Source organism: Antrostomus carolinensis, unplaced genomic scaffold (assembly GCF_000700745.2).
Source record: "Antrostomus carolinensis isolate BGI_N321 unplaced genomic scaffold, ASM70074v2 scaffold8303, whole genome shotgun sequence".
In the NCBI taxonomy this organism is placed as follows: domain Eukaryota; kingdom Metazoa; phylum Chordata; class Aves; order Caprimulgiformes; family Caprimulgidae; genus Antrostomus; species Antrostomus carolinensis.
This window is the reverse complement of record NW_010303101.1, coordinates 89,701-104,470: the sequence shown is the minus strand read 5'-3', so window position 1 is coordinate 104,470 and position 14,770 is coordinate 89,701. Positions and strand designations below refer to the sequence as shown.

General features: G+C 35.4%; 1 protein-coding gene across 1 annotated transcript in view; it reads left to right on the top strand.

Moving 5' to 3' along the window:
• Positions 1 to 14,770, top strand: part of CNKSR2 (connector enhancer of kinase suppressor of Ras 2) — a gene marked incomplete at both ends in the record, with an annotated part of 89,288 nt that overhangs the window by 1,529 nt on the left and 72,989 nt on the right. The window contains 2 exons of the mRNA XM_010163976.1: positions 5,188 to 5,247; positions 10,029 to 10,097. Of these exons, the coding sequence (XP_010162278.1) occupies positions 5,188 to 5,247; positions 10,029 to 10,097 (129 nt within the window). The remainder of the gene's footprint in view (positions 1 to 5,187; positions 5,248 to 10,028; positions 10,098 to 14,770) is intronic.

Sequence of the window (14,770 nt, the reverse complement as noted above, 5' to 3'; positions counted from 1 at the left end):
TGGGCAGCTGATCAGACAGAGTATCTCCTCCCTCTTTGTGCCTCTGTTTTATACTCTCTGTCTTGTCTACTTAAACTGGAAGCTCTTAAGGCAGGATTTTTTCTTTTAATATATCTTTGTGAACCAGCTGAACAGGGTCTTCATGCTGACTGAGGACTACTATGTCAATGCCATAAAAATTATTATATATATTTTGTTTTTAAATGGAAAATACCAACTGTGCAGTGTACAAGCCTTAGAAGCATACAATGCTATTTTGATATGGTCTTTTATTTGTCCCTTCATCCTTGCCTGTATACCACTATTCTGTTGCCTCTGTACTGTGCTGTGTCCTCTAGATTGTGAGCTCTCCAGAGCAGGAACTAAGGATGGTATATTTATGCTGGAGGATATACCTTTCAGTTTGTTACAGTGTCAGTCTTACTGACAATCATTGTCAAGTTGCTATTGATGCTCTGTATGAAAGCTTTGGTTTTGGGTTGTTAGGCTGTTTGTTTTTTAAACTAAATCTTTCAATTAAGATACAGTGAATGCATATCAGTACTGCCTGTTGAGTGCTAAGTTTAAGAACTGATGGTGAAGCCTGGAGTTGTGAATATCCACTGTACATCAGGAGCACTTGGATGAATGTGAAGCTTGATAACTTCTGGACCTTCTCCCAGGATCTGTGCAATGGTGGAGATGGAAAAATGGATTATTGTCAACTTTCTTCTAGATTTTTCACCCACATGATTATTCTGTGCTGACTCTACAGATCAATAAAAAAAATCTTCTATAAAGATGAAAAGACTTCAAGTAGAAGGAAAAGGACAACGATGGCTGCTAAATGGGAACATTTTTTTGTCACCTAGCATAAACAGAATATCTAATGTCTCAAATTTAATATCTGAGAAACTAAAGTAGATCGGGGAGAGAAAAGGGAAAGGAGAAGAGAAGGAAATAAAAAGTTTGGAAAACAATGCTGTTTTCCTAAACTCATATGGTAAATACAAGACAAAATTGAGAAAATGACTGTTGTTTTTACAACTTAAAACACATTGGAGCACTATCAGGACGTTTTAATTGGCACAAACAGTTTCTTCACTGTGTTTGACCTTTTTGTTGTGGAAATGTAAGTATCAGTCAGAGGTAAATGTAAATTGTCAGACTAATACCTTAACACAGAGGGAAAAGGTAATTGTGTTACAGGGTTTACGATGCCTTATGGATATTAAACGTAGTTAACACCTATCAGAAAAACAGACTAAATAACCTGGCAAGCAGAAAATGTTGTTAGAGTGTATTGGAGGAAAACTCTTGTGTACTGGGTAAAGCAATGTTACAGGTGGGTGGGTTGTGGTATTACCTTTTTTTTTTCTTTCTTTCTTTCTTTCTTTCTTTTTTTTTCCTTTCCTCTGTCCCTGGTGTGTTGTCCAGGTATGGTTAGTGACTGGCTGCATATATGTGTTCTCTAGTGAGTTTTGCTGCAGGAGAAGATACAGTCTGCAGTGGTTGTGAAGTAAGGGTGGGAAGGGAGTTGTCAGAATAGAAAATTATTCTAAAAAGCTCTGAAATGGGTTAATGTCAGTTTTGCAATCACCAGCATGCTTCAATGAGTAATCACTTTTTTTCCTTTTTTTTGGGGGGGGAGGGGGACTTGGAAGTTGTTTTATCTGTATCATTAAGCAGAATTTAATTTTGTGTGCTTTTACTATTGATGTGCTAGAAAGAGACAAAACTGAATAGCTTAGGTAGTATCTTTTTCCAGGAAACAGACTTAAAAATATTACTGCTTGATTGAAGACAGTGGGTGTATTTAATAAAGAAGCACAATACTGTATGTCTTTCCTTAGACAAAAAGCAGGTAATCAAGTTATAGCTACCACTTTTCCTTCAGAAGTTTTTCTTCAACAATCCCTTTCTATTTTATTTTTTTAATATAAAGCAGACTATCAGATAACTATGGCAAGGGTTAATCCGGAACTTCAATTTTTCCTGTTCATGTTATCATTTTAATCCCAGTCAGTTCAGGTACTGGTTTCAAGCTATTCACCTAGCTTGCTAGATTCAGAAATGCAAGGGTGACTGTGTTCCACCAGAACATGAGACTGACTGTTCTGGGCTCTTCTTTGCCCCCTGAAGCAAAAAAAAAATAAAAATGAGTCTGTCATGTGAAAAACCATTCATAAAATACAAGTTGTAGATGCAGCAGAGTGTGGCAGCTGGTTAAAGGCGCACTGCTGGCTGCCTAGCTAGAAAGTATTTTACAGGAATCCAGTGTGCTACTGTTCCTAATGTTTCTTCTGAATTATTTGGCTTGAAATATTGGAGGAGCTCGGAAAAAATTATGAACAGGGTTCTGAGAACTTTTTGGGGTTAAAAAGGCATGTGCAACTTTAGAGGACTCCATTAAGATGATGTCACAATGAAAGAGTAAAAATTCAGTTATGTGTGTGATAAAATGGAACTAGTATTTTCTTTTCTTTTCCATCCAGTATTGTATAAAATATTTTAAAAGTAAATCAGATTCTATTTTAATTCTTTAAAAAAATAGAAGGAAAAGAAAGAAAAAAAAAAAAAAAGGTGCAAGGTCTCTTTTCTAACCCTTAGCTGAATAATGTTTTGCATCAAGATAAAATGTATAGTTTCAAATCAGACTTCTACCTGTAACTGATCAGGAAGGACAATCTGTGATGTAATTAAGCATGAGTTACCCAATCTTTAGTTGAAGTATACATTTGTTCTTAATTCCTAGAGTGGTTACCTTATGGTTATTTTAATCGTATTAATTGAATTATCTTTCCTTTTATTTGACCTAACTGATTCTTGTAAATTCATAGGGACTATGACATTATCTTTGGATACCTAATATGTGTATCTGCCAATTTTTTTCAGTACAAATGAACAACACACACGCTAATCTCCCCTGTATTCTTGGTCACTAAAAGTACTGTTGATATTGTGCAGCCAGAGAGGGGAAAACCTGTAAATGTCTATAGTATTCTATTTCCATTCCAGATCAAACAATAAACCAGAAACATCCTTTTCTCTGTACCATTTCCCATATATTGTTTACTTAAAACAAGGCATGGAGGAACGTGGGTGGAAAGGTAGCTCATCTTTCTGTTGCAAAATGTTACCTCTCCCCGTTTAAAAGCTACTTTGTAAACAGAATTGTGTTGGCTCTTGCAAAATTAATGTGGCATAGTACTAGTGTGACTTTTATTAATTTTGCATGTGATTTTTTTTTTTTTTTGCAGCTTTCCTCTCTTTCTCAAAGTGTGTAAAATCTTGATCTTAACTTTTAAAGAAAATTCTGCAAAAAAATCTTTCTCCTTTTTTGCTTCTTCAAAATCTTTTTCATTTCTAGAAAAGACTAGATTAGACGTGAATTGCACTCTACCACAGTAGCATACTTGGATGACCTTACTATCCTTCAGAATAATGCTTTGCACAAAACTAGACACTGTGTAACCATTAAGTGTGTGAATTTATCCTCTGCTCTCACCCTGACGTTTTAAGTTGAAAGCAGTAACTCGCTGTCAATAAAAACAAAGATGTGACTATCTTCAGAAATTGCTCTGTGTGGGGACCTGACTCGTAGTTCCTGTCACTGTGAAGTCACTGTGATTTCAGCTCTTGCCCTGTTACAGGGTGTATGGTCAGGTTGCTTAGGTCCAGATCCTGAGAGGGATTTAGGCTCTGGTTTATGTTGGTTTGGGGTAGTATGAGTGGCAAATAACAGATACTAATGTACCTCAGCTTCTTCTGTGGCTCGTTATCCTGTCTGTTAAGTGTATCTATATTAGTGTTTCCCTACCTCACAGGGGTGTTGTGAGGATAAATGTATAAGAAATTGCCATTCTGTATTTGAGGTAACTGAATTAAACAGGAAACCTCGTGCACGGAGACAATCAATTAAAAATTGTTGTAGGTGCCCAGGGGACCTGGAAGTTGAAGAATGATACCAGAGGCTTCCTATCTGTGCAGTAATGAGCAGATTCTTGCTTTGTTGGCTTCTAGCTGTGACAACCCAACATGACAGCTGGATTTGATGCCATTACTGGCATGTACTGTGCAGAGCAAAGTAGTTTTGAACCCCCTCTCCCGAAAAACTTGTAGAGTTGTCCCCTTTTTTTTTACTGGGGATATCATCCACTTTGTTAAGTGAAGAGTACTTCCTTGTCCCCACTACCAAAATGAAATGTCTTTGAATCCTGGTCACAAATCAGATTAATCCAGACTGCTACATCTTCTTTGCTTCTTTACCATACTTCATCACCAGTGAATGCACCCTGTCCCTGTGCTAGGAACGAACTTTTTTGTGTCACTCTGATTAAAAGGAGAAAAAGTAGATTATGAAGATAATGTTTACTTAAGTGCTCAGTATTTACTTCCTTTCTATGAACGATTTTGGGGGAAAGGAGTTTCCTCAGAAGTTGTTGAATGCCCAGTATATGGCGATTATCTCTCTTTTTTTTCCTCCTTTCACTGTCTTAGCGGATGCTGTTAAATGTTTGAATTATGACTTGATGAAAAGTCTGAGACAGTGTCTTAGAACACCCATGCAGAAACTTCTGTGTTTGTAAGCTATCCCTCATTTTCCATATATTTTTTAAAGAAGATGGATAGCTAACAAAGTTGACTTAAGTTTTCATCATTGTGTTTTATAGCTGATGTGTTCACTGAGATGAATGAGGCAACTAGAAAGTCTTAGAGCCATTTTGCAGGCACACTTCAGAGCACTGGTTATCAGTTTGAAAGTTATGTTTGCAGCATTGCCTACCAGTGACTCCAGATCTTTTAAAGTCTTCTGTAGCTTCCAAAGCAGAATGGAAGTATCGATCATCCTAAGGCAATTTGTGATTCTGAGGTTTTTTGTAATCTGGTGTTGTTATAGTTGTAGTTGAAGGAGTGTATTAAAAAACTGTGGAGTATTTATGAAGATGACTGTGGTAAAAGTTTTAGTTTGCTGTTACTAATTCAGACCAGAATCATTTGGGGTGTTGTTCCTGAAGTGTATCAGAAAGCACTTTCCTATCCAGAGACAAATTCCTCATGGCATATAATAAAAGTCCACAAATCTTAAAAAAAAAAAGAAAAAGAAAAAAACCCCACCTTTTCTTTTAGAGATATGCAAGTTATGTTTGGATGGTGATGGTTTGTGAAACACTTTAAAATTTCTTTCCCATGATGTCTTTTTCTTAGGGTATGTACATTAAATCAACATATGATGGTCTCCATGTAATTACTGGAACAACAGAAAATGTAAGTATTGTTAATACTGTATGTTCAGGCCTGGAAGCCTTTTTGACCTTACTTGTGGTTTATGCTTTCCCTTTGCTATAGATTATATTTTGCTTGCAAAATTGTGCTAGTTGGCTGTTGAGGACCAATAGCATGTCGGACGGCAGAAATGCTTGTGCTTGTTTACCTCAGAATTGAAAGATTTGTTCCCAGTTGAGGACCAAGGGAATCAGTTTTGATTTGTTCTTGCAAGACACCTAAAATGCTGCAGTTGATCAAGATAGGAAGTGTCTTGGAGTTACCTTGCTCTATGCATAAAAGATAAATGTCTTTATTATATATAGGCTGATATGCTGGAGTTTGCTGCAGTATTAGACAAACAGCTTTTATATTTTCCATCCATCAAGTTTTATTTTGTAATAAATAAATGCATGGAAATGAGGACATCCCTTCACATTGACAAATAACCATGTATATCTGCATGAACTTCTGAGTAATGTTTATAGAAAGGAACACTTATTACTGGTGTACTAACTCTCATTCAAGGTGTTAAACAGCAAGTGGAGCATAATAGACTACTTTTCAACTGCCTTTGAAATACAACCTCCTTTCTTTGTGCACCATATTTAGAGAACTGGCTGTCTGTTAGAAAGTGAGCAAAATGATCATTTTAGGGGGAAAGGCTTCTATCCATAATTGTCAATGAACTTGAAACAAGCCACTAAACAACACTGAACTGTTCCATAATGGTTAGGCAATTCCTTTCAAAGGCATCTTCTTAAAATTAAACTGTCAGAAATGTTTGTTTTGTCCTGCTAATGTGTCATGCTGTGGAGAGTACAAACTATCTACATAGTATTTACAGCTGCTGCCTCTGATCTGCAGTAAGGTTCTGTTAGCATCTCAATAAAATAGAAATATTATTTTCATCCCTTCGTAGGAACTGCAATTTGATAGCCTTTTTTCTTTCTTTTTTCTTCTACTGCAGGCAGGATATCCATGTGTTATACCCAATCGATAATATCTATTGTAGAACTTCTGTGAATGCCATCTGTCTCAGAATAAGGAAAATATAAGGAATTTAAATCTTGAAATAAAAAAATCTAGGGAGCCAGACCTACAGCTACAGATATCATCAGTGAAATTAGCAAAACTAAAGAAAAACAGCTTAATCTAGAAAACATATGAAAGAAAGAGGATGGTTTTTACCATTGAATTTCTCTCAGATTAAAAAAGGAACCATTTCCCTCCATGAATTACTAATATTGGATTTAATTTCCCAGGGGCAAAGATAAAAATAAAATCTTAATGCATTCCCTCAAAACTCTTATCTTTTGTGATTCATGAATATAATTTAAAGTCACGTCAGGAAGCTTCAGTCATGATGACTTTTCTGCTTTCATTACTGGCTCTTTCACTCACTGTAACCCTGGAGGTGCTCACAGCAGACTGAGAAACTGCAGTCTGCTGTCTACGGAAAAACCTGTTGTGTGTTTAAAGTATTTGTGAAAATGAGTAACACCTTAGAGAAAGTAAGGTGTCTCCTGCTTTTAAACACACAGTTGCTAGCTACTTCTTTTTTTTTAAAAAAAAAAAAAAAAAAAAAAAGTATGATTCTGATAGATGGGAGGAGAAACTTCTAAGCAGCGTGGCCAGAGCAAGGTCATGATGGTGCAGATGTGATCTGACCTGTTGATATTGGCATGTTTACTATTTGTAATAAAATTTAACTTCTAGGAAACAGTAAGAAGCCAAATTCTGTTCCCTTTGAATAAAATTTTGTGGACACCTTTCCAATTCTACTCCTCCAAGTGAGACATTGGCACAACTTTTTGTCTGAGACTTTCTTGAAAGATCACAGAGAAGCACTTGTCTTTTTACTAAACACACTAGCACAGCAGTGCTAGCCACATTAATGTGCCATAGTAGTTTTTGTAACAACAGTTTTGCTTTTTGTGTTTGCTATTGGAGATGTTTCATGTCCAGCTACAAAGCCCATTAATGTTCAGCATTAGGAGTCATCTGTCCCAACACATCAGCCCTGCATTTCAAAGCATCTGAGCTCTGAAACTTGAACTGTGAGAGAGCAGGATTCCTCATAGGTCACTTCCCCGTAAGAGCTTCTTTCTGGTGGTCCTGTAGCATTAGAGCAAGCTCAGCTGTCTGGTTCATGTCTTCTCTCTTTTGTTTGGAAGTAACAAATCTAAAGGGTGTATTGGTCCAGCAAGAGGTTACAGCCTTCTTGATGAGTAGCCCTTTTAGACTGTGTTGAAGAGATTCTTCTAATTCACAAAACAAATGTATTTTTCAACTAAGGCTATTCTGTAATTTAGTTTTTCACTAGAAAAGAGTATTTTCTAAAGTAATAGCATGCAGTGCATCTCCAGCAAGAGTGTAACTTTGAAGACGGTGCTCCCAGTGTCCCCACTTACTGTGCACTGGTTGAATTTTCGGGTTGCTGTTAGGTCTCAAGGAAGAGAAGAAATAACAGAAGAAATAACATTAAAGAAGAAATAACATTTCAGAAGAAATAACATTAAAATCTCTGCTCTGAGCATGCAACAAATATGCTCCAGGGGGTCTAAACTGGTCTTTCAGACAGTATGAGTATGCTGCAGGAATGGGACAAAGACAACATTTAGCCTAAAGGACAAAACTAAATCTATTCTGAAGAGTGGATCCTAAGTAGATTCTGAATACCTTGTATGGTATTAATGTGTGAGCCTCAGCCACAGGTGTTTCCATCTGTTGTTCAACTTTCTGTTGAACTGAATTACCAGCTAATGAAGATATAGCTGTGATGTGATACACTTCATTCCTCCTAGTAGGACTTCTTGAATGGATGCTTTGCTTAATGATCAGCATATACATCTAAAAAATGAAAAAGCTTATAAATTCTCCTCTGTTTTCCTTGAATAGTGATGATAAAAGATACTGTTTCTTTACAACAAGGTCTGTATTGTTTACTTGGGAGGAAAAAGCAGTAAGGAACGAGTTGCAGCCCCTTCATAAGACCACAGCCTTGAGACTTCTGTGTAAATGATTTCTGCCTCACCTTGCAGTGTGTTTGAGGCCTAATTGTAATGAGTTTTTTTAAAAATACACTTTTCCAATTTGAAGATTTTCATATTTACTGGCTTGGCAAAGTGCTGCACAAAATGCCTGTTTTGTCAAGATTTAAGCTGCAAGTACTGAAGTCAATACAGGAGAAAGTTTGTCTTGTAAAACGATCCTGTAGAGTTCAAGGGTAGTGACACAAGATTCACTTCCATTGACATTTTGAAAGTCCTAGGTGTAACTACCTGTGAGCTTAAATAGCACTATTACGTAGGATTATAAAGATTGTTAGAGGTATGAATAAGTGTGAGTAGTGAAATGTCAGGCAGAAGATAGATCATTAGAACATAATCACCAATGTTAAAATTTTTCCCCAAGTCACTCAGCCAACACTTTCAATGCTGAAATAGTGCCAAAAAGTCAAGGCTGCTGTTCTTTATGTAAGTAAAATTACACTTTTACCAGCCCAGCTTGATTTAGGATGTTCTGAGCAATGTCTCCTAGAACTGAGTCATGAGCGACCCTTCTTTCAGTCTTGTTTCTCTTGGGTATCTTCCATTTAAAAACTGTCCTTTACTTAGGCCATGAATTACATGGAATTGTACTATAAAGTCATGGCATAGGTGTGGGAGGTATATTTTGAATGGGGATGTGGTACATAGGTTATTACAAACAGTCTACATTTCAGGCCTGGAGCATCTTCTCTAGATGACCTGTTATCTCACCTGAAAATGAATTTAATTTCATTTCTTTCTTTAAAATTCATAGTAGCTTTTTGGAAACCTGTTCCTGAGCAACTGGTGGTTTGTTTTTTGTTTTTTTTGTTTTTTTAATTGCCAGTCGCACCTTCTACCTTTAAGTAGATTAAGTGCCTTCGTAGGCTGGCAGCCACAGTATTGAGAGAAAAATCAAAGCATTGTCACTCTGTGAAAAGCTGAATGAACTTATTTTTATCTAAATATAGATGTATTTCCCTCAGAAAAGAGTTGGTCTGCTGTAAATAGAGAATGCAGAAGAAGGGAAAGTTTTTTGGGGGGATATTGCTTTACGAGGGAGGGTTGTGGATTTTTGTTGTGGGGTTTTTAGTTTGGATTCTTTTGTTGTTGCTGTTGGGGTGTGTTTTTGAGGCAAAAGCAAGGAAGAAAGCTACTTTGCTTTTTGAAAGTGTGATCTTTGTAGCTGGTTGCATTTCTTCCACCCTATGATGACCCAGAAACTAAGTTACCATGTAACTTTTATGAGCTTCCTAGCTAGTACCTAACCGAATCCTCTCTGGTTTTGTACTCTTTGAAGACCAGTAATTTACTGAAGTTCTCTGCAACATATTGAAACACTGTAGAATAAAAATGCAATATTGTGAAATTTTTTAATGAGGATTTGCCAATTAGTCTTGATAGGTTCAATATTCATCCAAAGATTGGGTTTCAAGGTTTAAGAGATGTCAGGCAGGTTAAAGCAGTCTTTTGGCAGAATGAAATTAAAAAGGAATCCTTAGGACTCGGTTACTCTTTAATAAAAAAATATTCATACCTTGCTTAACATTTGATTGTATTGTGTACAATAGTACAGATTATTTTTCTCCAATAACCCTTGATTTACTAAATATTTCTTTAATTCTTTATTTCACAGTAAAATGTCATTATCGATCTAACCTGATTTACACAGCTTAGCAATCATACTGCTGAAAGAGAGATGATGACCAGTAAGAACTGTATTCTTTATCATCTCTTTTATTTTAAATTCAGTCACCTGCAGATCGGTGCAAGAAAATCCATGCTGGGGATGAAGTGATTCAAGTTAACCACCAAACTGTGGTATGTATAACTATGTTCTGTGTCAGTTGCAGATAGAGGTGTCATGGCACATCAGCATGTATAGAAAAGAAATGTGTAGAAAAATGTGTTTTTATAAATAATTATTTATTCTAACATCTAAATTTTCCTTTTCTCTTCTGAAACCACATAGTTCTCAAGCTAAGCCCCAATCCTCTGCATATTACTGGAGGTATCAAGTTAGGCTAAATAGCTGTGGCTTGGAAGATACGTTAGGGTGTTTTCTGCTTACCCATGCTCCATTAATATACAGGTAGTTTTAGTGTTATAGAAGATTTGAGTCAAAGGTGTGCAGGGAGTTGTAACTGTTGTGCCCTTATGGGTTAAAGATCAAGACTACTTTCTTCAAGCTGGAAAACTTACTACTTTTCCCAAAGCTACTGGAATGTGTAGAACATGTTTTGGAGAACAAAAGCATGTAAAATTCCCATAGTGTGCTAGAGTGTTTGTCTTAATTTAAATACAGATTTTTAAACTTGTAAAGTTAAGATGAAACAAATCTTTCAGATACAATAGGCAAGAAAACTAGTACCATGCAAAATGTATTTTGTGTGGAGAGATGCATGTTAGTTCACGGTGATTTTATTTAGGATTGGTGAACTGTTAAAGTAAAATTACCTTTTCTAAGGTATGGCTCAGTAACAGAAAAGAGCAGACTGTAGCAGACAGTATAGAAAGCAACTATTCTTTTTCCAAATTATAATGTTTCTTAAGAGCAGTGAAAGTCAATATATGGTATGAATTACATGTGTCCTTGCAAGCAATTTAACTGACAAAAAAAATATCCTAGATCGCCATTATTAATACAGCAGTTATTTGTTAAAAGTGTGTTTTGACATTCCCTATGGGGCTCCACTCTCGCTTTAGGCCAATGTACATCATGTCAGCTCCTCTGCACAAATTAGTGTAATATTTCAGTATATCCTCTGGCTAAGTTTGGTATCAAATATGCTGTACAAATGTGGAACTTAACTGATCAGAATCTATCTTTTGAGCTGTGCAATGTAATTTGATAAATCTAAGCAGATCAGGGTGAATTTTAATACTTTTTTGGCCGTATAGATTCTTCGTAAGTATTGTATCCCATGGTTACTTACATGTACAATTGGTGACTAATTTATTTATTTTTCTGCACTAAGAAACCTTATGACATCAACTTAATATGAAAAACATTTTAGAACATTATTGTTTTGGCTATGAAATTGTATACACATCTGAAGAAGCGCATCAACAAGCATTCAGTCCTTATGCTAGCTAGTTTTTCTGACAAATTCTGATGGTACTATATATCAAAGTTACCTTGTCAACTTGAAATTTAAAAAAAAAAATTATAGGCATCTGTTTTTCTGGAGAGAAAAGGTATTCTTACCTACACTGATTCTTACTTAGGAGATAAAGCATTCTGAAGATACTATGTTTTGTCTTTTCTCTTTATTGAATTTTTTCACACTTCATATACTGCTCAGCGGTTGAAAGCACGGGATCTTTTTTGAACATGCTCCTTGTAACTTGTCATACATTATCATTCATTTTGACTATAGAGATAACTATGACTAAATTTTTTAAAGATCTAACTCTAAAACTGTAGGGAAGTATTGTTGACACGTAACTGTTGTTTAGGTGCTGTCTTGTGATTGGAGAATCAAAATGTAAAAAAAAAAATAAAAATCTAAATTTATATGATAGTTGTAATTTTTTTTTTCTGTATTTTCTTCAGTTATTTCAGTGTATTCTGTTTATCAAAGTGAAGTTAATACCTGGCTTTCAGAACACTATATTTTAAAGAATGAATATAAATATGAGGAAGAGAAATTCCATGCAATTATTTTAAAAATCCAACTTGTTAGCTAACATGTTTTATAAGAATCACATTTTAATAATTATGAAAATGCTGTTCTTTCAGAAGACCCACTGGCTTTCAAATAAGCAGCATGACAAAGTAGGATAATAGTTAAGTGACTTATTGATTTTTGTTATACGTGTCCCGATAGTGATTGTCAAACACTTTTAAACTCTCTATTGACATCCTCTGTTTGCTTGTAGTGATACTTAATCTTCATAGTATTTAGTCTGGCAGTGAAATCAAAGGATTTCAAGTGATTGCCCTGATCTGTTGCTATGTTGATAGAAAACATGCATAACAGGATGTATTCCACTTGTTGCTGGCAGGATGTCTGGAATGTAAATATCTTCTGAATTTTTAAAATAAAAAAAATAGTAAGATTAAGTCTAAAGTCAGTGAAAAGTTAATATTCAGAAAATCATCCTTTTAGTTGTGGTTTATTGAGGTTAGATAGCTATGTGAATCTTCTGTGTCAGTTTTACCTTACATAATAGATTTTTTTTAAAATAGCTCTGTAACTAAGCAGCATGACTCCTTCATTAAAATTCACAGGATATAGATGCTGTCTTCCCTTAAACTTCCCTGTAAATTCCATCCTTAATCTCCTTTAAAAGCCTGTCTATCTAAAATATTTCCACTGTAAACAAAAAAAGGTCATTCAGGCGATTCAGAATTAGCACTGAGCTGCAATGCTCATGTTTCTGTCCATATATAATTCAAGGGTGTATTTTGTCTCAAGATAGTCCTCCTTTTAACCAACTGAAAGTGCAGGAAACAGTATTATTGCTTACATGAATTATTAGTGTTCAAAGTACTCTTTCTGGTGATAAAGATGTAGAGAAAATATTCCAAGCAGAAAACAGGGAGATATAGACTCAGGATGATGTAGGGTTCTTAAATAGCAGGCTGTTCTTGTGTAAACTCCTGTGCACAGTTTCTTTATTTTGGAGGCAGTTTTGGCCCATTACATATACTTCTAACACAAGTATGACATGACTTAGGGATTTAATACAAGTGTGAGATGACATGTGATAGACATGTGGATTCCCCAAATTTGTGTTTGCTAGCTAAAACTCATCAAAACATATGTAAATATAGATGATAGAAAAAATATGTTCAATTTGTCAAAATAGGTGAATATGGTTACTTATTGATCTGTTTCATGTAGAAGCTGGTATGTTTAAAGTCTTTAGCACCTATTAGTTACAGTTGCAATTGGATTTTCTGGAGCCATGTAGTATGTAGTTAACTCCTAGGTTTTATATGGTGTGTTCCTTACTGTGGAAGCTCCTGTGGGCTTTTGTGGGCCAAGCCAAGTCCACAGACACTAGTTGCTAGAATTCTTTTTGTATTTACAGTACAAAAACTTTGAGGAGATTTTGCTAAAATTCCTCTGAAACGTGAGGAATACATTTACAAGACCATACCTTGCTTTTCTGTAAGCGTAAACACTTAAGAAGGTATTATACCTTTCTAGATCCTTACCCTAATTTAATCTTTACTTAGAAAAATTGAGGAACAGGTTTTTAAGATTCACTGTGCAATTGGTGAGAAGAGTTCAACTTCTACAGAACCTCTCAGAGTTTGTGGGAAGCTGGCTAATTCCAGCTAACAGAAGATGCTGATCTCGAGGTGCACAGCAGTCTCTGGAATGTATGCTTCCAAAATGGAGTTTGCAGTGGATGTCATCTTATTTTGGGAAAAATAAACCAAAACAGGTATAAGTAGAAAAATGGTGTTGCAAATATTTCTGTTTATTCGGGTTTTTTGCAGTGTTTAGCAGGACCTTTTTCAGATACAAGCTTGGTTTTTTTGAACACAGATATTTCATTTAAGGCCTCATTAACTTGGCTTTGAAGGAAACGGTATTTCTAAAGAGACTCAGTGGGGAAGTGGGCTGGAAGAGTATAAGGGAGGGGACAGCAGTGTCAGTCCAAAATTTTGACGTTTGATGTTTGACACCTTATACAATTTCTACCAACAACATCTTTAATTTAAAATAATATTTTTATTTTATTTATGATGGTTGACTTGAATGACGAAACAGTGCAGCAAGACCCATAAAAGTTCAAAAGAAATATATCTTGTACTCAGCTTCCTTCTGTTACTGTCATGCACGTGCTTTTATGGAAGAGGATATAGAGTAATAGCTCCTAAGTCATTATTTTAACCCTCTCCAAATCCTTGCGCTTCCTCCGTTTATAATGGTTTGATAATTGTTAACACAAATATTTAATTTTAAAGGTAGGTGTGATTTATGTCTAAAAGCTTTTTAGGTCTAATCAGAAGTGTTAATGGAAGTCCTTATGGAAATAACCTAGTTCCCTGCAGGGCTTTATCCTGAACTCTCTGTAGTTGGCCAGGATATGAGGACCGTACTTTGATTTTGGCAAATGTAGTCTGTCCTCCACATTCTCTCTCAAAATTTCAGTTTAATTCTTTATTCCTTCTTTACAATCTCCATAAGTATTGCATAATACTGATAAAGGAACTAAATTGTCATGATCCTTTCAAAAGGAAAAATCTTTTTGTAAATTTGCAGTTCCCTTTAACATGGAATTTGTATTGATATTATATGGTGTTATTTATGATCTATTTTCTACATAGATGTGCAAATACATACAGAAATATGTTATTTTATATTCTGTATGTCAGGGAGGTGTGATATTGCAGAAATGAAATGTGAGAGGGAAGATGATCTTTTGTTTCCCCGTGGTGAGTGCAAATGTTTTTATATGAGTATAAATGAAAAAGAGAAACAACTTGACAAATTTGAAAAATGCAGACAAATTAAGTTGTGTTTTCCAAGAAA